Source organism: Melozone crissalis, unplaced genomic scaffold (genome assembly GCF_028551555.1).
Source record: "Melozone crissalis strain CALT ecotype California unplaced genomic scaffold, PUWL_Pcris_2 ptg000029l_1, whole genome shotgun sequence".
NCBI classification, from domain to species: Eukaryota; Metazoa; Chordata; class Aves; order Passeriformes; family Passerellidae; genus Melozone; species Melozone crissalis.
In genome coordinates, this window is record NW_026535807.1 from 14,351,725 (window position 1) to 14,374,073 (window position 22,349).

Consider the following 22,349-nt stretch of genomic DNA (forward strand, 5'->3'; position numbering starts at 1 on the left):
TTGGCCAATAAAGAAAATAAGACTGGCCAAGAAAACAGCACCTGCTGAAAACAGACCCAGATTCCAGTTCCCTTGCTGCCTGACTTTACATGAAGGCTGAAACCCACACGTCTAGCCAGTGGGCTATATAGTAACTCTCTGTGACTAGCCTGGATTACTGCACTTTATATATATATAAATACATATATATATATATATATACACTTAGTAAATACTAACTGAACATCAGAGGGTGGCTGGTACTTCTAGCCTGTAACTAGTATCTAGATGTGAATCATCATAGTTTCAGGAAAAAAAGCGGAAAATAACTTTGTTAGCATTTTCCCAGCTGTCTCTAATACACATGTGACTTCCTGATAATCCCTGCTTAGAGTACTCTGTGACATGCTTCACATCAAAATGCTGATATGCACCAACTTCCTTTCCCCAGACTGTGCATCTACCTGGTGAATCCTTGAACTGCTTGACACATCTCTGCATGGTCTTAACAGAGTCAGTGACATTCTTTTCTAGCTCCTCTGCCTCAATTGTAAGGAGAGAATCATTCATCCAGCTCACATTCCACTTTATCCAGTTTGACACTGTAGTCCAGAGATCATAGTATGGCTGGAAGTCCTTAAGCATCTTGTTCAGCCCACTGTACTTTAGAAAGAAATTAAAAACAATGTCAACAACAAGTGTATTCCTCTCCAAACAACAGCTACATGTCAAAAGGCCAACAAAACCTACCTCTTTTTTGAATCTGAAGCCAGCAATGAGAAAACATGTATTCCAAGAGGATATAGCAGATTACCTTCTCCTGGCCCAACAATATGTATTCCAAGGGAGAGCAACCAGCAGAGCTTGGCTTGACACATTCAGGCCAATGTACATCCAGTGGAGCTGTGCCTGCACCATGTGTGTGGCATGGAAAGCACTCTGTCCCCTTGCCTCTACAAAGCTCTCCTGCACAATGAGGAGATTTTGATGGACAGGCCACACACCATCAGTGAAAGCACACACCATTATCATACTAAAACTTGGCTCCTTACAGGGAAGGAGAAGTAACCAGAGACTGAAGGGTAGGAAAGGATCATCATGTGAACTCCACTTCTGGTCTGCAGCCAGACTTGGCTGGATGTGGATGACAATGACTCACTGGCAGCTGAGCAGCTACAAGCAAAATGAGTGTTTACAACTATATAAACTGTTGCCTTAGGAGAACACCACGCTCCAAGCCCAGCCAGCTGCCAGCACCCACTCTGCAACCACTTGCATTCACACCCATAGACCTGCAGCAACAGCCTCACAGAAATGGATGCATCCTAAGTGCTGCTTCAAGATCTTCCCAACCAACTTCTCCTCATGAACATCTCTCAGATCTCACTGTGGGCATCCAAAGTCCCTCACAGAAATAGTGGAAATATCAGACCCTGAGCAGCCTTCCACATTTGCCTGGGATTGGCTCTTCTGCAGCCCAGTGGAGTGATGAAGCAGTGTAGCCCATCTACAGGACTGAGGAGCAGTTCCCCAGATAAACCAAAGCAGCATGAAGGATTCCTCCCTGAGGAACTATGTCTCATTATTTGCTCTACCTACCACCCAGAAATCCCAGCAAAAATCAGTCCTGTGGGTACAGGACCTGACACTTACATCTGTAACTTTGATGCCAAAGAGTCTTTCCCTGTTGTTGTAGAGAACTGCGAACTCCTGGAGCTCCTTCAGCTGCTTCCGGACATCCCTTGCATCTTCAGCCAGCTCATGGGCTTGGTTAACGTCTGACTGGACAGAAAATCCACCTACAGTCAGCTGGAAGAGAAAAGGCAGGCACAAGTTGGGACTCTGAAGCTGAGTGCTGCTTCTAGAGATAACAGCTTCCTGGTGTGCTCTTTGTTACATTCAAAGGCGAGATTTTCATGCTTGTGATTTCACCTCCCCCAAAAGAATTTCATTTCTGTTTAGACCATGATGAAAGTGGTGAGGAGAAGCAATAACCACTGGTCAGGTGGAGGAAACTGCAAATGCAATGACCAGCTGCTTGTCCTCTTTGTGACAACAGTTAATCCCCAAGGAATAGGAACAGTAAATCTGTGCCCAAATTTGATGCTGAATTTACACTGATATTTGCTACAGAACCAGTAAAGTGCAAATGATATCTCTACTAGTCACTCAGTTTGTTTCCAAGAATTGTTTAACAACACATATCTAGAGCTTCTCTAATAAATTTCATGTTTTGTTTCGGTGGCTTGGGTTTGTTTGTTTGGTTTGGATTTTGCTTTGGGTTTGTTTTTTTATTTGTTTGGGTTTTTTGATCCAGTGTTGGGGTATTATCATTTTGGGAACCTCTTTCCAAGAAAATCTAGGTCAGTGATTCCACCTTTCTAAAATGGCCTTTTTTCCCCCTGAATTTAAGAGCTTCTAAGGAAAAAATAAAATTCAGAGTGTTTTAGCAGACACCAGAGGTATCTCAGCTCCAAAACTCTGCAATTATTTCAGGGTCTTTTCCCACAAGATGAGTTCCATGGCTGAATGCTGTATTTTCCCCCTTGATGGCAGCGCACCACAGGAGATGCTCTGCAGGGAACTGAGTACACAAAAAAGAAAAAGGAGGTGCCCATGTTGCCTGAGCACCAAGAATTGGAGCACTGTATAAACACCTTCTCAATGAAAAAATGAGTATTTCTGCAGAGTCTTGTCTTTCACACAAAAAGGAAACTCTTAATCAAAAGCCAACAAAAAACCGAGGGAGGGTGTGTTAATATTTGGTCTAACAACACATTCACCTCAAAACAAACTCATCTGAGTAAAATCTCATCTGAAAGTTTCCCTCTTGGCTGACGACAAGAGCTTCAAGATGCCCTTCTATGGACAGTTCATTGTCAGGGGCTTAATACCTGCATTTCCTCCAGTTTCTCTTGAAATGCCTTCTGATCCGCAATCTGCGTTTTGCGAAATCTTTCCTCATCGTCTACGTGCTGGAGCCGAACGGACTCTGACTCCATGGACATTTTCACTGGCCAGTAACTGGCAGTCCACCTGCACCCACATGATACAAAGAGACAAGCTTCTTGAGCATATGTTTGAAATGCTGAAAATCACAGAATGAGAAAGCCAAATCCCACCAAACAAGGAGGCTTTACAACAACAGAAACACATGTGGTTTCAACAAAACATTTTTTTCCAGCTTGTCTTGTTGATATGCAGTCCTTGTGACTAGGCTATTCAGCTGGAGAGAGCTGGGGAGAAGTGGAGGGCCTTTTTAAAAGGAACAAATCCACTACACTGCTGAAAAGCTAGGAGACAGCAAAATAACAGTTGGCATCCAGAGGGAATGTCTGTCTTTGAATGTATTTGCAAGGAACTGAAAAAAATGGGGTCAGAGTCTCGGCTTATGGCTTTTCAGGGCTACTGAAAAAGCCAGTCTCCTGTTAAGCAGGGCAGTGAGGGGCCAGCGTAACCCAGATACAGGGAAGCCCTGGATTCTGCAGAGTGCCCTGGGGAGAGCATTGTAGATCCAAGAAAGGCTGCAGGAATTGGCTGCTCATGCCAAGGCAGGTTTCTTGGTTCTTGCTCAGCCACAGCCCACCCATTTCTGCCTCCACTTGGACCCTCAGCCTGTGTGCAGTGCCAGTACAAGGTTTGCACACTACACTCACAGGAGGTCACACCCCTCCAGCACCTGGGGATGCAGCCATCTCCTACCAGTCCTGCCTGGGACAGGTCTGGGCAGTGGGAATACAGCCATGCCTGTTCCAAGCTGGCCTGGGGCTGAGCTGCTTTCCTGCAGCTTCTGTGGGGTTTTTGCACCTTGCACCCCATGTTTCTAGTTTCAGGAGCACTCTGCACAGACTCACTCAGGTTGCAGACATACTGGACCAAGTACATGTCATAAGAGAAGTGCTTCCTGGGTTGAGCAAGCTTTAGAAGCCTTGTAGTTGTGTTTGTGGGCTGTCTCTGCTATTGGAGCATAGTCAGGCCACAACTGGAATAATAAAACTAAGAGGGAGATACTTGGAGAAGAACTTCAGAAATAATAAGGGTTCAAATTTCTTCCTAGTCTTTAAGAAAACCCTGGGAGTGTTCCTATCTTGGAAGTGTTCATTTAGTTTCAGGCACAGACTAAACTGTGCACTTTGAGACTTTACAAGTATCTCAAAAAAACCAAAAAACCCCAAAAAACCACCCAGAGAAAAGGGCTTTACTATGTTAAACAGGTTAATAGCTACCAGTTTGCCTTGCCCCAGGCCAGAAGGCAGCATGAACTCACACTTCTTGTCTACAAACTTCATTTCAAGAATTCGGTGCTCATATAGCCTGAGAGACACTTAAAAGTTCTGCAGGAGCCCTTGATAGACACATGGCCCCTGAAGCACTGAGAATGGTAATTGCTGAAAAGTCCCACTTTGACAGTGGGAGAAATGCCTTGTGCTCACTTGTCAGTGAAATCTTCTTCGGTAAGATTGTAAAGGAAGTCTTCCATGACCTTGTAATCTTCCATGACTTCCTCAATCAGTTGCTGCACAGGATGAGAGAAAGAGAAAAAAAGTAGACACCTTTAGACCATGCTGATTCCAAGTCTCTGGTGTACACCTCATTTTCATGAGGTGCCTTTGAAAAGCGTTAGTCACACAAGCTTAAAGTGATGTGGGCTGCTTCTGTGCCATGTGAACAGTGGGAATGGATTTACAGCCCCTTGTTCTGTGAATGATCATGCCATCATCACCCTCTGTTCTATGGGAATGAAAAGAAGTGTGACCTAGTGGATAAAGTGCTGGACAGAAATTGAGTGTTTTAGGTTATCCTCCAGGTTCCCTCATTGCCATGGACAAGTCAGCTTACAGCTTGATGCCTTTGTTCCCCATTTGTTCAGCTGGGAAAAGACTTACACTTCAAATAACTTTGAAAAAACTCAGTGCTAAAATGTCCTATTAGAAAAAATATATTAACAGCAATTTGAACACTGAGTAACAGAAAGATTTTCTTGAAAAGAGGGTTCATTTTTAGAAGATAGCCATTCAGTACACAAATGCAGAATGGATCATGAATGCAGCAAAATGCATACGTAACTATTTTAGGCAAGATTTTTAACTGCTATTTTGTTTTGCAAAGAGATTTAAATTTATGATATGTATATTTAAAAATACAAATCTTAGGAATTATAAAAATACAAAGCCAGGAATCTTGTGGCATTGCACACAAAGATATGCAAGTAAAAAAACCTGGAATTCTACTTCTGAGACACCACACATTGCATTGACAAATTTCCTCCTCACTTCCCTTGATGCCCTGTGCCAAGGAGAGCCAGCCTGCCCCACCTCCTGCACTGCCAGCTGCTCTGGCACTCCTTTCAGCCAGTCCCTCAGCTCAACCAGCTCCTCGATGTTCGTTGGTCTCTCGTGCATTTTGGTGCTGATGGCTTCATACGCCTCACAGATCTGCAGCAGGACATAGCAAACACCATCAGAGACTCACCAAGTGCTAATAGACAAACTGGGAAACCTGCCCCAATCCACCCACTTCCCATTCTGAAGGTGTCTAAGGGATGAGTACACAGTCCTGCTCTGGTTTTTCTTTTCCCATCCATCTCACCCATTGCAGTTCAAACTGAATGAGACTGCCAAAAAAAGAGGAAGGGGAACTGCAGGTATGTAGTGAAAATGATGATAATAACAGATTTAGACAATCAGCTGGCAGAGGCCATTGCCTATATTCCAGTTATCCTCAGAGGAAGCAGAAGGACTTTTCAGTTGTCGGCTAGACAGATCTTTTCAATTCACCAACATATTTTTGTAAAATGGCAAAGTCTTGAAGAATTTAATCTCAAGAGCTACAGCTTTCAGGCATGTAATTTATTAAATATATTTAATTCTTCATTTGGTTGAGTTTGCATATGTCCTCAATAATTTCAATTTTAAGCAATCAGCCCAGTGTGATATTTAAAATACCCTCATGAATGTGGCCTTCTAGTCACTTCACAAAAACACAGCGACTTCAAAAGCAGGACAAGACAAGACAGAAACAGATAATACATTGAACCATTGACTTACTTTCTGCACCTGTGAATGGAGGGTTTTAGCCAGCATGTCCAACATGGCAGTGGCAAGGGCTTTGTGTTTATCAGACAGACTAAGCCTAATGTGTTCTATCTTGACTTGAAAGGGCCCAATGATAAGAGAACTAGGTAGAAGGTGGTCCAGGGTCTCCTTGTCAGACAAATATGTTTCTACTATCTTTGTCACCTCCTGAGTGGGTGGAAATTGCTCTTCATAGCTTCTGTAAATTAAAAGACCAATAAAAAATGGCTGTGTAGACCTTTAGAATATTTCAGCATCCAGGCTGTTTGTGTCCACTCAAAGGATCAAGACATGAAATTAATAAGGCATACATTTCCACAATAGGTGCAGAGTGGAATAAGAGCACAGATATTCTAGCTGCAGAAAAGGAGTATAAAAAACAGATGAAAGAGGAAATATGGCAAGAAGAGAGGGAGAGAAAAACCTTGCTAGTGTAAACAGGGCAAGATCAGGAGGCACTTCAGGGGAGGGTAGGCAATTCAGTGTATTCTGGGGAGAGACAGGAATTTATCAGATGGGATTTGTAAATTGATTAAGCTGGAATAAGAAAAAAGAAAAGGGCTTCATTCTCACTGTTTGGAGAAAACAGAAGACTAAACAGTCTTTAAAGTAACAAAGTCCATTAAAGAAGTCCATTAAAGTAACAGAAGCTAAAGGACAGAATAGGTGGAAAGAGTTTTGGCAATGAAAACAATGAGGTTGAAACAAAAGAAAACATTACTTTCTACAGAATGCTACCAGCCTGAGCAGACACTATAGGAAGGAGGTCAGAGTCAAGTATGCTAACTGGATTCTCAAACAGGATGATTCATTTTTGGGGCCATTAATATCTCCAATTACACTGACGAGCATGACAGGAATGTGACTGCTGTCAGAGGCAGGAAGAGATTCCCAGTGCCACCACCAATGTCCTCTAAAAGCATGGACTGTCACCCATGACTGAAGGCAGCCTCTGACAGGGGCCTGATCTCACATTGGAGGCACGTGGTCTCAGAACAGCCCCACACCCTCACATCAGCACATCCACACAAAAGCTTCCACAAAGGCTTGTCATTGGGGTCACTGGGGTTTTGTCAGAAGCCACTTACTTTAGGAAGTACTGGATGTCATTGTTATTTATCTCTAAGAACTTCTCATATTTCTTGCCATAGGCTTGCAGAGGGATCCGAGTCTTTCGAACAGCAGAGCGCAGAGCCTCACGTAGCTCTTCTACTTTTGGCTCTTGCAAACCCACTGATTCCAGCATGGGGGTGCCTGGGATCTCCATGTTCACCAACACATACTGCAAGAGGAAGGGGAGAGGTCTTTCAGGACAAACAGAGCTAATTGTGCCTCCTCAGGTGAGGGGCAAAGCAATCCCTGGTGGCACCTTTGGGAACTCCTGCAGTCCACACTTCTACATTGTGTCAGGAATTGTTTGATCAGTTTTATGTGCCCTCCTCCTCAAAGAACGAGGACCTAGGGAGAGAGGGCTTTCACAGTAGCAGACAGAAGGATGCATATGCAGAAGGGACTTGCATCAAACAGAACTGGAAACAGTGCTATTTCCTTTATGAAGGAAAGACTCCTTTATTAGTCTGCTTTTACCAGCCACCATGCACTTAGGGCAACCAGAGTGTCCGTGTGTCCACACAACCTGCAGCACCAAAGCAGAAACAACCAGCAGACAAAAGAGCTACAAGGTTGGGGAGACTGAAGAAATCCTGTCAGAACAGAACTGCATTAGCACAGTGCTGTGCCCAGAGTAATTTAACTGAATTTCCAAGTACCCACTTGTGCACCTGCCTCCCTCCCTCCCTCAGTACAAGCTCAGGGGTGTCTGTGCTGAGCTGCAATGCACTGGCATGTGCACAGCTGTATCCCTGGTGATGCAGAAGTGTTCACCTGCTCCAGCTGTGGGATGCTGTGGGTCGCCAGGATCCCGTTGTCAAACAGAGAAATGAGAGATGTCTCAACACTCTCCACAGAGGGGCTGAAGAGGACACCAGTGATGTCTAGCTCAATGTCTGTTAAAAAGAGTGGATTCCTTTGAGACCTGTGGTGGGAAGAGATAAGAAAGAACAGGGATGCTTTTTGAGAATATGACACACAACTGTATTGCTCTGGTGCTGATACTGAAATGCCTCCTGGACAGGAAAGGAAAGCAAAGGAGAAGAGGACTGTCTCATGCAGATGAAGATATAAAACACTGTGTTCTCAATTTAACAGTAAAGACACTGAGAACTCTTTTTAATCAAAGGTGAAAGAACCATCAATCATGACATATCAGGATCCCCCAAAGTCATAACCTTATCTTGAGAATTGGAGCTGCTTTACAGAAAAACTGGAGTAGTTTTTCAAATTCAGTATCTCCAACATATTCCTAAAATGCACCTTCTGGAAGTTATATTAGTATTTCTAATCTTGCATGTGACCAGCCTGGCTCAGGATTAGCTGAAGTCAGTGTCAAGACTTCCACTGATTTAAACGTAAGAAGCCTCATGTGAGTGGCAGGTTTTTGTTTTCTTTTTTTACTTCTGGTTTTCCATTTCTAAATGTTCCTTCTTTAATACCACAAAAAGCAAAAATCCTTGAATCAAGGTCCAATGGAATAAAATTTTAGGCACTGTGATAACTTAAATTTGGTATTCTTTAGAGATCCCAGGATAGATTCCAATTCTGAGGTTTCATCTAAGAATAGAATTAAGCAGCCATGCTCCTGGTTTTCTTCCTGGCATTCAGAAAAAAATCAGCAGTAACAATTTGCTCCCCCAAGAACGCTGGAGGTGGCTGATCTTTAGAACAGTACATCAAAGCAGCAGACCTTGGATCTGATGGGCTGCTCCATATCAGTAACTGCAGCTGGAAAGCTGTGCTAACAGAGCAGCCAGCTCTGTGTCCTTCCTCCATACTCCAGTGAACATGTCAGGTGGAGGATTAGGGAAAACTGCCCAGCTTAAAGGCCCCACACAGAGCAAAGCTCGCTTGCAGAACAGTAGTTAAAAAAACAACAACACTACTCTCCTCTGCTCTTTCTATTTCTTAGTTTTCTTTCTTTCTTACACGTAGGGACTGTTGGTGATGTCAGGTCCCCATTCCATGTCCTCTGAGCAGTCCAGGACACACTGGCAAGCATCCAGCACAAACTGGGTGAAGCTGATGAGCGAGTTCTGCACCAGGTAGCGCAGAGAGTCCTGGAGCATGAACCTGATGCGCTCCATCAGCTTACACAGCTTGGAGCTCTGGTAGGCGTCCCAGTCACTCTCCTCCAGGTTGAACCATTTGCCTGCATCTTCAAGGCTGCTCTTAATTGCAGTCTTTATGGAATCAATCCAAGTACCCTTGAGAAACTCCTGAACCTAGGGCAAAGAAAAAAGCAAGCTGAGTAATCCTCTGAGGGCTGATGGGAAAGTAGTATGGCAAGGTGAGCTACTAACGGGGGCTGTTGGAGCTTTCTCTGCTGTGAAAGGAAACTCTTCTCTCAGAGCTGTGGTAGCTAAAAGTAGCTCTCAACCTCCCCCCCGCCACATGAGATATCTGAACCTGGTCATACATCTCCTGCACTGATAAAAGACCTACAAAAAGAAAGCCTGATATTAAAAAGTGGGAGTGCTCTATTCTCTGTTTTGCTCACAGTTTGCTTCCTCTTTTCTATAGAGTGGCATCCCTGGAGCTGTCTGTGTCAGGGTCCCTCACAAAAAGTTGTGTAGACAGTGTGATGAGCACATAAAGGACAGAACGTTGTCTTCTCTTGACAAGTGAGAAGAAAGAGCAGAAGAAGCCAAGGGCAGCAGCAGTTTGCAGTATTTTAATTTATTAAAATACCACCAAGTGTCACTTCTGCTCCACAGGCAGCTTGCTGCTTGTGTGTACTAAAAGAACCTTAGTCACTGAGGGGATGACAACACTGCCTAGCTGAAACAGCACAGGACTGGGAAGGACCAGCACATTCTCTGCCACTGATTTAGTGTGCAACCCTGTGCAAGTTACTCCATGTGGCCACATCCAGGGTGCAATGTGCTGCCCTTAGTCAGAGGACATGAAGAACCTCTGGTGGGAATTACCACAGAGCTGCAATTTTTTGTCCTACTCTCTCTATTGGCATTGCAAACAGAGTAATTTAATTAAGCATATAAAGAACATAGAGTGTAGAAAAGCATTATCCCCATGAGTGTTTCAGGAGGAATCAAGGATCTTGTGCCTTGCAGCTGGACAGATGGGGAAATAATGAAAAAGAAATAAAAGGAAAAAATTAAAGAGAAATTTGAGTGCCAACCAGGACCCCTATCTGTGTATAAACCAGGTGAAGGAAAGAAGGGCTGCAGCCCTATATGGGCACCTGTTTAACACATTATGAGCATGGTCAGCATTGGCTGATCCTAACCACCATGACTCTTTCAGCCCACTCTCCCCATATCCCAATAAATTTGACAGGCACATGCAAATTCCTCCCTGCCCCAAACATGATGTCTCCTTTGACAGCTCATCAGTTTCCAGAAGATCAATCTGCAGCTGCTGCATCATCTAGCACTGCTGCCTGCTCCATGTGTTCATCCCTCACAACTCCTCTGCTCACCTGAGTGAAGGCCTGAGTCTGGATCTCTTCAAATTCCTCCAGAGAGACAAGTTTGGTTACAGTTGTGTTAAACAGAGACAGGACAGCTGCCTTGTTGCACTCATCTTGTACCTGTGCAAAGAGATGGATGGCTTCTGGCCTGGCCAGGAGTGAGAGGAAGTTGAATTCTCTCCGTCGTTTACGGAAAGGATAGTCTGGGATAGGAACGATCCCTAGCACCAAAAAAAGAAATAATGTCATTGCCTGCAACAGCCATTTCAGCTTCTGTTTTTAGACTACAGGCCCCTTTGGGAAGCACTTGTGAAAAGGACTCTGCTCCAATGCACAGGGCTTTATCATGCAGCAGCTTCAGCAGAGGGCTGGATGAAAGAGGGAGTCTCTGCTCTGCTGCAGAGACCTTCTGCAGCCTCCCATTAGGGGCTGAGGTGCTGTCTTGGTGCCTGACCCTCCAAAGGCTTTGGCTCATGAAGTCTCCATGTGATAGAACATTGGAACTCAAGAAACTTCCTACTGAGGCTCCAAGGCACAGCTGAGTCATCTCATCTGTGAGAGGCCACTTGTGAAGCACCTCAAGGCTTCCTGCTTTTGGAAAATTGAAGTGCACAAAATGTGCTCCCCTCCCATCTTTTAGTGGGGCCATTTTCCTGCTGTTTGGGGCTCTGAAGGAGCCTGAGCCCTCTTCCCCACCTGAGGCACTTCCCAGCTGGACACAGCAAAGGCAAGGCAGTCAGCCCTAGCACAGTGGCAAGCCAATCACACTGCCAAACATTTGGTGCCATTAAGGGTACACTTGCAGAACTACTGCAGCTTAGCTGATGAGTTCTAATTATACTGAGGTAACATGAGCATGGAAATATACCCTAAAAAAGAGGAGACATACTCAAAAGTCTCACATAATCTCCTGTTGCTGCCCCTTGTGAGCTCTAATTATTACTATGAACTCGAGAGTTCCTACAGCAAACCACGAATCCTATCAAAGACAAGAAAGCAAACTGCTTCACTGTGTCCCCTACCTTTCTCTGGTGCTTCCTTCTGCTCTTTGTCTGGAAGGGTAACAAAAGAAAACATCTCGGGTTTGGAAGCGACGACTCTGTCAAAGCTGATCATGTTCATGGTGTGTTTATAGTCTAATTTCACTTCTTTCTCCAGGGTGCTTATTTGGTCTAACATGCTGTTACAAGACACAGAAACACTGAGAACCCACGGCATTTGAGCATGTGTATGTCTGTAGCTTCACTGCAAACTCCACCCCTCCCTCCCTCCCTCCCTCCCAAATGTGCTAACCCAGAAGCCCACCTACCACTCAACACATCAGGAGAATTGTGCAGACAATGAAGCAGCCAGCAAAGGTATCAACTGGGCTTTTAATGATAGAGGCAAGCAGGGAGTGAGGACTAGGACTGTAGCCTCTCTAAGTGTCTTTTCAGTCCAAAGCAACATCTCCACTAGGTAGAAACATTACAGAGGGAAGGAGAAATAACCACCAACTAAAGAAAGTAGCTGGCAGTTCTGGAAAAGTGGGCTATCCAAGCTGGCCTCCCATTTGCCTCCTGTTGTCCATTTCCTCAGCCAGAACACTCACGTAAGTGCTGAAACCCTGCTCCATTTGCCTTAGGAAATCATCATCCTTTACCTCCAGGAGACAGAGTACTTTTCTTTATCCCTGTAGTTCTGCTCACAGAGACTAATTACTCTCCTACTTTCCAGTTCAGGCTGGCAGACCATGCAGCTCCTCACACCTTCCTATTTCTGAGCAAGGCAATCAGTCACGGCTGATTCCCAGCAACACCATCAGTGGCTCATGATTCATCAGGCCAGGGACATTAAAATGCCTCCCCAATATGAACTGCATCACAAAGAGATACTCCATTATATTCAGGTGGAGATCTCCCGTTCTGTTTGCCTTCCCCTGTGCAGATCTTATTTTGATTTGTTTTAGCAGCTCTTAATAGGCAGAAGGGTCACCAGCAGACAACAGCCAGGTCTCTGGAGACAACGGGTGGTCTGCAGATCAGTACAGCAATGACTGATCTGTTCCTCAAAAGCACAGGGAGGACAGCAAGGTCAGCCATGCCATTTTTTGTCAACCTTCTTGCTGTTGAAGGCCACTTAACTGCAGGTGTAAGCATGGCTTGGTGGGTCTGCATATGGAAACTACTTCAGCTGGGAACACTGACAGCCCAACTGTACACGTGTCCCTGGGGCTGCCATCTGCCTCCTTCTGATGCCACTCTGGGCAACTGCATGATGTGCTCATGAACAGAATGGAAGGCAGGTGAGACCCATGGTCTGTGAGTTGGCTGCTCAAGACCTGCCTCCACTTACACTTGTTTTGCAGCCCTATGAAGTCCCACAATGTTTATGGAAGGGAGGCTGAGCCCCCAGACAAGTACAGGATGCTTTACTGTTGGGACCCAGGACATTCCTCTGGCTGCCCTGGGTGACTCAAGACCCTGGCAAGGGGCTCAGAGACCCTGGCATGGAGTCAAAAACACCTGTACCTTTGATTTTAGACCATGGAAACAATTACCAACTTTGTGTGAGGATTTACAAGCCACAAGAGTTTGAGTAGAATAATAGTTAATTTGTCACAGAGGGAAAAGTAGAATTTTGGGGTTTTAGAATGGGGGTTCAAGAAGCAAGATGGAAGAATTTAGGCGTGTCCTGTCCTTCTCCTTCTTCTTGTCCTTCATCTTCTGCTAAGATGGTGACACTTTTTGATTGGTTTAGAGTAGAAACACACTGTCTAACACAGGTATTGAAAAATTATTGTAAATAAAGTACACACAGTTCTTAGTATAAAAAGTTAACACCACACCAAGGGCGGAGACTGTGCCACAACCTGACCTGCTGGACAAATCTCAGCAGGTCAAAGAAAGAATGCAATAAATAAGAAAAAATAAACAACCTTGAAAAGCAGAACCAACAAATCTCGACTTCTTCTTTGGTCGTGGGGCTGGGGAAAAAAGAAACTTTCCAATACCTCAGAAGTCATCTCAGCCACAAAACCCCAAAATTTTACCTCTTCTCATCCTTCATTTTGGGAGTCTGCACAGCCAAGCGCTTCACCCTCTGCAGGCTTTTCTCGTTGATGGTGTCCAGCCCCTCTGTGGGCATGCAGTCCACGTACAGGTGGTACATGAGCAGCCCCTGCGTCCTCTTGCGCAGGCTGTCGGCGCAGGCCACGCGCTCCGCAAACACCTGCGGGTCCTCGGCCAGGAACTGCAGGCACACCCGAGGCACCCAGTACTGACATGGCAGCAGTGGAGCTCTTCCTGGGAAATCAAAGTACAGCTTACCAGAGGCTGCAGCGACAACAAAACTCAGAATGGCTTGCAGTGCTGACAGCAGCTTTTTGACAGACAGGATAATTGGGCTGTTTGCGGGAGATCAAAATGAGGGACCAAAGCAGAGGACAGCAAGAGATAAGGAGCATCTCTAAACCTTTCAGGAGAAGGGTACTTAATTTTAATCTGTCCACATTCCCTTTCAAAATGGCATTGACCCAGAAAGCCCAACATTTTACTTTTCTTGAAGGTAGGAAGGATGGGAGAAGGAATAAAAAGAAAGGTGTCTACAAAGGGAAAACCTCAAACGGGATCAAATTAAGATGTGGAGTTCTCTTCCCTGGAGGTTTTTTCAGATAAGTGTAACAGACACATATCAACAGAGATAACAGTGAAAGGGATTAAATGACTTGGTGTCCTTCCCATGTCCACCTAGGACAAGCATGGGTAATAAACTGGCTCTCAGACTATATGACAGGTCCCAAAAGACCTCATTTGAAACACACCTTCTGGAGTTCTTCCTCCATTGATGATGGGTCTCCCTTCTTCGTCACGCACCAGACCTTTCTCATCTGTTTTATGGACCAAGTAGAGATCTGTCTCCTTGTCATAATCCAGAACACCAACATCAATCCACTTGTAGATCAACTCCTGGCTTTTGGGGTCATCTGAGAGAGCGATTAAAACAGGGTTAGTCTGTTCTCCTGGAGTCCCAGCAAATGGACTTTCCTGATCCAAGTGGTGATGCCACAGTCAAATCCATTTGCTTGTTTGAATATCAGTCAATCTCACAGAGTTTCTGTGTGACCAATTAAATAATGAACTTAGGTTTTACAGCTTAGATTTTTCAATGTTTTGCACACACCAGACAGATATCTATTTATATTGATATCAGTATGGATACAGGTCAGGACAGCATATTGCTGTCCATTCAACCTGAGGAGTGGTCAGGTGCAGAACTCCCCAAGACAGCTGCAGGCAGAACTCAGCCATCACATGCTGGCTGCCCAAGGATACACAGAGCTTATGTTTTGTGCTTCAGTTTTGCAGACAGCCAAGCCTCTGGAGGCTGTTCCAGAGCTGCAGATGCCAGTTCCCAGGCTTTAAACCTACTGCAGATGTGTTAAAGTGAGCTGCAGCCACAGCTGGGCATCAGTACAACTGTATCTAGTAATGCCTTCTCACTGAGAAGGCTCCAAATGATTGGAAAACAATGTCTACATCACTTAATTTGGCCCAGGTTTACTACTTGCATGTTCACTGTAGTCTTCTGATCCTGCACTTGCAGAGAAATCCAGGCAGAACATACTGTGCCCTAGGAGTTAGAACACCCTAACTCCATGAAGATAGCTATGCACCAATAAAGAGAAATTCTGTCTGTGATGACAGAAAATCAAAAGGCAAAGGCAACTTTAACAAAGTGGAAATGGTCCAGGGCAGGACTGGCAGTCAGTGAGATCCTGGTCTCTGGTTCTGACTGCCTGAGCATGGCCAAAATGAGAGACAGCTTTTCAGAGCTACACTCATCAGAATCGACATGTTCCCTTCTGCTGAAAGGGCCTGTAACCGTTAGTGTTGCCCTGCTTGAGCAGGAACTGATACAAGTTTTACCATGTCCAAGTACATCATCTGTAGGTAAAAGTGCTTTTCCAGGCACTGGCTTTCTATCAGAAGATCCTGGCTCCAGCCCTAGTGACATCCACTCTTCTGGAGTTCGACAGTCAAATTCATCATTGTCAAATACCTAAAAAGCAAGGACATGAGGGAAATTAGGATTTACTACAGAAACAAGAAAACACCCAATAAAAAAATTCATGAGAGGAAAACATTAACGTGCAGTTCTTAAATAGGCTACAAAATATGGAAATCAGTCCAGGTGCAAAATCTGTGCTGATATTTGGCTGACAATTTTCTCCCAAGCAGCAGTATTTGTACCTCCAGCCCTTTCCTAGGGAGAACAAACCAACACCCGGAGAGGTTTCCTGCAGCAATACTGCTGACTACTGCATTCAGAAGGAAACATGAGACACCTTTCCTTTGGACACACAAAAGCCAGTGAGGAGCACTATTAGTTTTGATAGAAGTTGTGGGCACCCTGCAGAAGATGCTCAGCATCTTGTAGAGACCCTTCAGTGCCCCAAGCCAGCTCCAAAGCATTTCCTTGCTTTGTTGCTTGTTGTGTCAATACTGGCTAAGTATTGACACAGAAACCTCAGAAACCTCCTGCGATATAAGTAATGAGACAGACCACAAGTACTCATGTCCTCTCTTACCTGTAATGGGAGGTAGATGGGAAACACAGAATCTTTTGTATCCTCAATAGGTGGCATACTGTCAGGGTCATAGTGCCTTGGCATCAGCTGATTGGAGTCTATCCCCTTGCTGGCCAGGAGCTCAGCAATGTCAAAGGTGAGATACAGCCGTCTCCTCCTGGATTACATCAGAAGAGGAAATAACCACTTAATGTGCCTACAGGCATTCCCATGCCTACAACTCCACTTTTAAACTGTGCACCCCTATTGGTAAAACCAGTTTTAGTGCACATTGCATCCATGTCTATTTCCTCATTTATAGCACAAAATAATTCAGTGGAAGTGACTTAGAAAGATCAGTTACTCCAATCCATAAATTATATACTGTACTATGGTACTAATACATTATAGAGCATACACAAAACCAGAAATTAAAAAAAAAAACAAAACAAAAATATGACAAACACTATTAAAAAACAACGTTTTCTTCCCACATCCCAGTGAATTGTCTTCTGCACCCTCTGTAATTCATGCACACCCCACTTTGGAGAATACTGCCTTACAGGAAAAGGTTTCCTCAAGGATTTTTGACATGCTATGCCTCAAAAGCAAAAGTGAACACCCTAATCTGCTGTGTCTGTTCCACAGTGATGCCTCTAGCCACTTTCTGGTTACTTACCTCTCTACTTCAACCTTCCTAGGGTTTTGCCCTGGAACACGTTTGAAAGGCATCTGCACTTTGGGCTTAAATGATTGTTCAGGGAAATCTGACTCAGCAAGGATTTCAGTGGATGGTCCAACCATTTGATCCTCCATGAGACTTTTAAAGCTTGCAGGCACCTTGAATTTTGTGACTAAGAAACAAAGAGAAACACATCTGAAACCACCAGGCATCACTTTGCTTTACATTCACACACAAAGGAGAACTCTGTTGTGTACTGGGTTGTCTGCAGAAGTCACTTCACTAGATTTGTAAGAGAAATCAAGCAGACATCAAATTAGAAACAGAAAGAAAGACCTTTTTTTTCCCTGCTACAATATGTGATTATGGTTTTCCAGTATCAAAACAATGGCATAGAAGAAAACTCCACTGAGAATTACTGTCATGCAGATTTTTGGGAGCCAAGGCACTGACCTGGCTCTAAGGAGCTCTGTTTCGTTCCCAGCTTTGCTACAGACTATCTACATGACAGTGGGCAATTATTGTCTCTAATGCACAGCTTCAATCACCCTCAGAAAGGATCCCCCTGCCTCTCCGGGGGGCCCTGAGACCAAGAGTCAGTCATGGCTGAGAGGAGCTTGGTCAAGGTAGTGATAAAAGGTTTATGAATATTATGGGGGAAAAGAAGCTGCACAGGTCATCTTTGTCTCCTGAAGTGCCTATTCACACCTTGGGACAAACCTCTCTCTTCTCAGCTTTTGCTCAATCAAACCACCCACTCACATCAGCAATGGTGTGAGAAAAAATTGAGTTAAACAGCCAACAATCTCACCATTTGGCCAAACATTTTCAAGAGAAATTTGGACTAAGAAAAAAGTACACATTTCCAAGAACTGGCAGAAATTAAACCATGTCATTTACCCCATAAATAAACCAAACTGTTTATATTGCTAAACAAGTTGCAAATAATAGAACAGCAGCAAACTGGGAATTTGAAGCTTAACCTAAATTAAGTAATTGCATGCAAGCTTTAAAAAGCACTATTCCCTAGACAGAGCTAAGCATTGAACTAAAAATAGATTTTAGTGGAGTGAGAGAGATTTTCCTTTGATGAACTTTCACACTCTATCAAGGAGAACCTAAGGTTCTGGTTTGGAACTGGGTATTTTGAATGTCAGGCTTTGAACCCAATTGTTCACTGTGTTGCATGTGCTTCTGGAGTCATGGATGTGACCCTTGATTTCAAAGCAATTGTGCAGAGCAGCCAATAATGCCAAAGCCAGACATGTTTCAGGATGGTTAGGTACAGGAAGGGTCCTCTAAGAGGTCATTCCCTTGTCCTTCTAAAATGGCCCCTGGCTCAACCCTTGGAGCTGTACGTTATCTGCTTAGAGACTAAAGGAAACAGCCACTAACGGGCTCCTCTCTCTCTACTTCCCTCCCTCAGGAAGGGCAGCTAGCCTGGCATGAATGTGCTCTTAAACACTTGCATGGTCCATAAAGTAATTTTGAGGAATCCCTAAAATGCAGCTCTTTAGCCTCGTGTACATCTCTTGCCCGGGGTCTTTACAGAATGGCCCTGATTTGTATTTGTTGTCAAGGAGCACAGCTGTTCCAATTTAGTCACTTTACTGTTGCCAAATCCTGGCACCATCCATTATGGCACTTTGTGCACTATCAACTATTTATGTCAATACTTAGTGTTTCATTTGCATTTACATTTCCAACCTGATGGCTTCTTCCCCCTTGAAGAAGCAGCAGATCATAAATAGAGTTCTGTCTCCACTTGTTAAAGATGAGTCTAGCTTGTCAAGATTCACTTGAGGAAGCAGTCATTTGTCCTCACTCATGAAAATAAATGTCACATCTAAGCACAGGAGGGTGGTATATACAGCTCCCATCTTTCTCTAAAATCCTCTCACACACACACTTTCTTCCCACCCACTGCCAGTCTATGATCCATATCCCCAGGAGTGCTCTAGGGGCCAGGAGAGTGCTGGTAAACTTTCAACCATTCTCTGTTCCTATATTTGAGCATCCATGACACAAGTTTTTGTAAGCAGGTGGCACCAGCAGCTCTGTACACACAGAGCCCTTGCATCTAGGGAGAACAATCTGCTCTGGGGTGCAGCTGGGTACAGAATAAATAAGTGAGGGAAGGCCATGATTTTGGCTATATCTAAATCCCAAATACAGCTCTCACAGGCAGGTCCCATTTTTGGCGTTGTCATGTGCTGGGCCAGCAGTTTAACTTGATGATCCTTGTGGGTCCCTTCTAACTCAGAACACTCCATGATTTTCACAGGAAAAGGACACTGCTGGCTCCATGCACAGTAAGAACACATGCAAATTCAGTGTTCTCCTGGCAGCAAGACCAGAACTCCCACAGGCACCAGCACAGTCCACCCTGAACTCTGGGGGAAGTGGATCTATCCAGGAGAAAAGGAAGCAGGGTTTTATCACCCACTCAGATCACTTTGCTGCACCCCTAAATGAAATTCACTTTTCACGGGATATTCAAGCAGCTCAGCACCATTCCTGAGCACTGAAAATGAAAGCAGAGCAGGAACCCAGAGGCAGCAGCCTAATTTCCACCATGCCCACTATAGGCAACCTGAGCAGTTACGGCCCAGTTTCCTGCCCCACCTCACTCCCTCTCAGTGCATTTACCTTTAGGGGTGTGCTGCTCCTGCTCTGCCTGGTTCACCAAAGACTGGGATGTGTGGGGGCCACCAGAAGCACCCTGGAATGTAAGGGAAGTGTCAGAGCACAGTTGTGGCATAGTGTGAGTGGGGATCATAGAGATACAGAGATAAAATGTGACTATAAGACTGACTTTACCAGACTTTAGGGACAACTGAGACTGTGAGTAATGGTCAGAAAAGGCTCAGAGACACAAATACCTGGAAAGTTCAGCCCAATGCACAGAGGCAGGGGATCTCCCAGCAGCATGTGGCCTGATGTCAGCTTAGGATGTTGGCTGGGGGCAGATTAGGCAGCCAGTCATTAGGGTTTTACTGCCATATATCACCACAACCACAGCCTGCCCTGCCATACTGGCATCCCAAACCAGGCAATTGTGACAGTGCTGTCACTGGCTACAGAGGAAGGCAGCACAGCTCTGACCAGGATGAGCCTCGTGGCTTCACTTTGTAAAGATCAAGGTCTTGCACAAAGGCCTCTCAGCAAAGGAAGGGCTGGGACCTGGGGTGAAGCCTGTATGTGTCCACACCAGCTGTACCATCAGGCTTTTCCTTTCAGGACACTGCTGGAGAAAGAACTGCTCTTTGCACTTACCCCTGAGCTAGTGGAGGGTCCTGGAGTAGGGGCATCAGGAGAAGCCCCACTGCTGGTGCTAGGTTGGCTCCTATTCAGAAAATCCCTCAATTCCTTTCTTGCTTTGTCCATCTTCTCAGGAGAACAACAACGCTGCCACGTAACCCTGGGCTTCCTGTGAGTGGAAAGACATTGAGCCTGGCACACTGTATCTTTGGCACTCCTCCACACCCTCCCACAGCGCTGGACATCCTTGACTTGCTGCAATGAGTGGGTAACAGGGAAGGTTCCATCCCCTGATTCCACACCATTCACGACCTGGGGGCCATCAGACTCATGTAGCTGCCTCAATGGCTCACTAACCCTGGAGAAACAGATCACTTTATTATTCCAGATGGGGTTTGGAGTGGGAAAACCAGCAGCATACACAAGAAAAGCTGCTTTCCTTAAGCAGCAGGGGCTTCCCGGATCTGTGGCAGCATTCAAAAGGCTGCCAGGAGAATTTGACTAAACTGGGACTACAAGAGAAGTACTACTTTTGCTGCACCCAAATCCCTTAAAAACCCAGTCACACTTGACTCCAGTGGGAGTAGGCTACAGCCTAGGATACCAACACAGCTACTCCCAGGTGTAAGTCTGCCTCTTTCATTTAAATAATTCATGACAGATGTTTAAGCATCATCTAACACATATTAAAATATTGCCAGAAGCTCCCCTCTTTCTCCTCCTGCAGGGGATATTTTTGCTCAGCTCACAAATTATTTCTGCTCTTCCACCTTGGGAGACTCAAGTCCAGGCAAATATCACAGCTGTACAGCTTTATTTTATAAAAACCTTTGTGCACTCAGAGATACCAATTAAGAACAGCTCTCAGACTTCTGGCAGGAGGATAATGCAACCCTTGGTTTTAGGCTTGTCTAAACACAGAGATGACTATTGTAACTAATTAGAACAGCTAAAGTGACACAAACCCCTCCAGCCTGCACATGCATGCACTGATATAATGGTGTACACATACCTGTGTAGCTTATTCCTATAAATTATGAGTCAAAGCTTTCCATGGCGTCTCTCAAAGGTACTCCAGGCCAATACAGCTTCCTGATCAATTCCTGCTCAGGGCTAGACCCAGCCTCCTCACCCAGTCCTACCTGACTAGTGGTTTGTCTCCTGCACCCTTGCTAGGACCCTTCTTAGGTAGCCAAGCCTCTGCAGCAGGAGTCTTCCAGCTCTCCACAGCTAAGTTCTGGAAAGACCTTGCCTGGTCTTGAAGGCCACAGCTGGCACAGTACTTGTCTGGAACCTCATCCTGACCTGCAGACAATGCCAGCAGATCCCTTCCTGCCATGCCCTCTCTGCTCTGCTCTTGAATGGAGTGAAAACTCTGCTTGCCCTATATTCCTGATGAGAGAGGGCAATCTTTTCAGAATTCCACCTTGCTGCCTGCCTGTGAGAATGAACCGAGTACAGCACAGAAAGCATTACATGCATGCCGGAGATAAGAGGGAATAACTGTGCTGGTTTATTACTGCAGGTTCAAGCCAGTGCACAATTTTGAGAGGTTGAATCAAAAAAGAAATCAGATAATAAATCAAGGTTACCATGATGCGAATCTTTTAAGTGAAATGGAGTAAACGAAAAGATTGGAAAGACCTGGGAGATGAGATCAATAATGTCCCCTCCCCTCCTTCAAGCTAGAAAATCTCCAATCTCTCTCCTCTCAGCTGTGCTTTGGCATGGCAACTGGAACCTCACACCCTGAAGAATGCATTTTCCATGGAGGATTTTGTTTTTATTAGCTATTTTATGCTCTGGCCATATCTATTTTAGCAGCCCAGCAGGACTGATTGGAATCAGCCAAGATCCAAGGATTCCTGATGAATCACTGCTGGACTCTTTGGTGCCTGCTGCACTGGCTGGGAGAACAGCAGCGAGGCGGAACGGCCCTGCAGGGCCTCTCCTGATGTGTCACCTGAGCATCCTCTCTGTCCTTGGCAGCAGGGCCAGCCTGCCAACAGGGCTCGCTGGACTTGTGCCTCCTACCACCAGAACCTTACAACCACCCAATTAAAGCAGCCAGCTCCAGGACACAAGGTTCATCTGAACCTTTAGTAGGGGTGAGGGACTGAACCCATTCCCAATTTAGCAGGACTGGCAATCTCTGCCTAGAATCAAGATAACATGGCTGCTGCCCATGATGGACAAGTTTCCATGACTGGGGAAGTGTGTACCAACACAGCCCACAGCAAGCCTAATTCTTTCTACTTT

The 22,349-nt window shown here is 45.1% G+C and overlaps 1 protein-coding gene across 1 annotated transcript in view; it reads right to left on the minus strand.

Moving 5' to 3' along the window:
- The window catches only part of DNAH1 (dynein axonemal heavy chain 1), a 64,980-nt gene extending 44,728 nt beyond the window's left edge, over nucleotides 1-20,252 (minus strand). Inside the window, exons 1-18 of the mRNA XM_054281039.1 lie at nucleotides 20,106-20,252; nucleotides 19,479-19,551; nucleotides 16,827-17,001; nucleotides 16,169-16,325; nucleotides 15,507-15,639; nucleotides 14,402-14,563; nucleotides 13,631-13,883; nucleotides 11,622-11,779; nucleotides 10,609-10,820; nucleotides 9,096-9,391; nucleotides 7,938-8,088; nucleotides 7,142-7,335; nucleotides 6,027-6,252; nucleotides 5,295-5,414; nucleotides 4,413-4,495; nucleotides 2,874-3,015; nucleotides 1,633-1,788; nucleotides 444-642 (exon numbers count right to left, since the gene is read on the minus strand). Coding sequence (XP_054137014.1) covers nucleotides 444-642; nucleotides 1,633-1,788; nucleotides 2,874-3,015; nucleotides 4,413-4,495; nucleotides 5,295-5,414; nucleotides 6,027-6,252; nucleotides 7,142-7,335; nucleotides 7,938-8,088; nucleotides 9,096-9,391; nucleotides 10,609-10,820; nucleotides 11,622-11,779; nucleotides 13,631-13,883; nucleotides 14,402-14,563; nucleotides 15,507-15,639; nucleotides 16,169-16,325; nucleotides 16,827-17,001; nucleotides 19,479-19,551; nucleotides 20,106-20,216 — 3,001 coding nt within the window. The 5' untranslated portion in view covers nucleotides 20,217-20,252. The remainder of the gene's footprint in view (nucleotides 1-443; nucleotides 643-1,632; nucleotides 1,789-2,873; nucleotides 3,016-4,412; nucleotides 4,496-5,294; nucleotides 5,415-6,026; nucleotides 6,253-7,141; nucleotides 7,336-7,937; nucleotides 8,089-9,095; nucleotides 9,392-10,608; nucleotides 10,821-11,621; nucleotides 11,780-13,630; nucleotides 13,884-14,401; nucleotides 14,564-15,506; nucleotides 15,640-16,168; nucleotides 16,326-16,826; nucleotides 17,002-19,478; nucleotides 19,552-20,105) is intronic.
- Nucleotides 20,253-22,349: the final 2,097 nt, after the last annotated feature.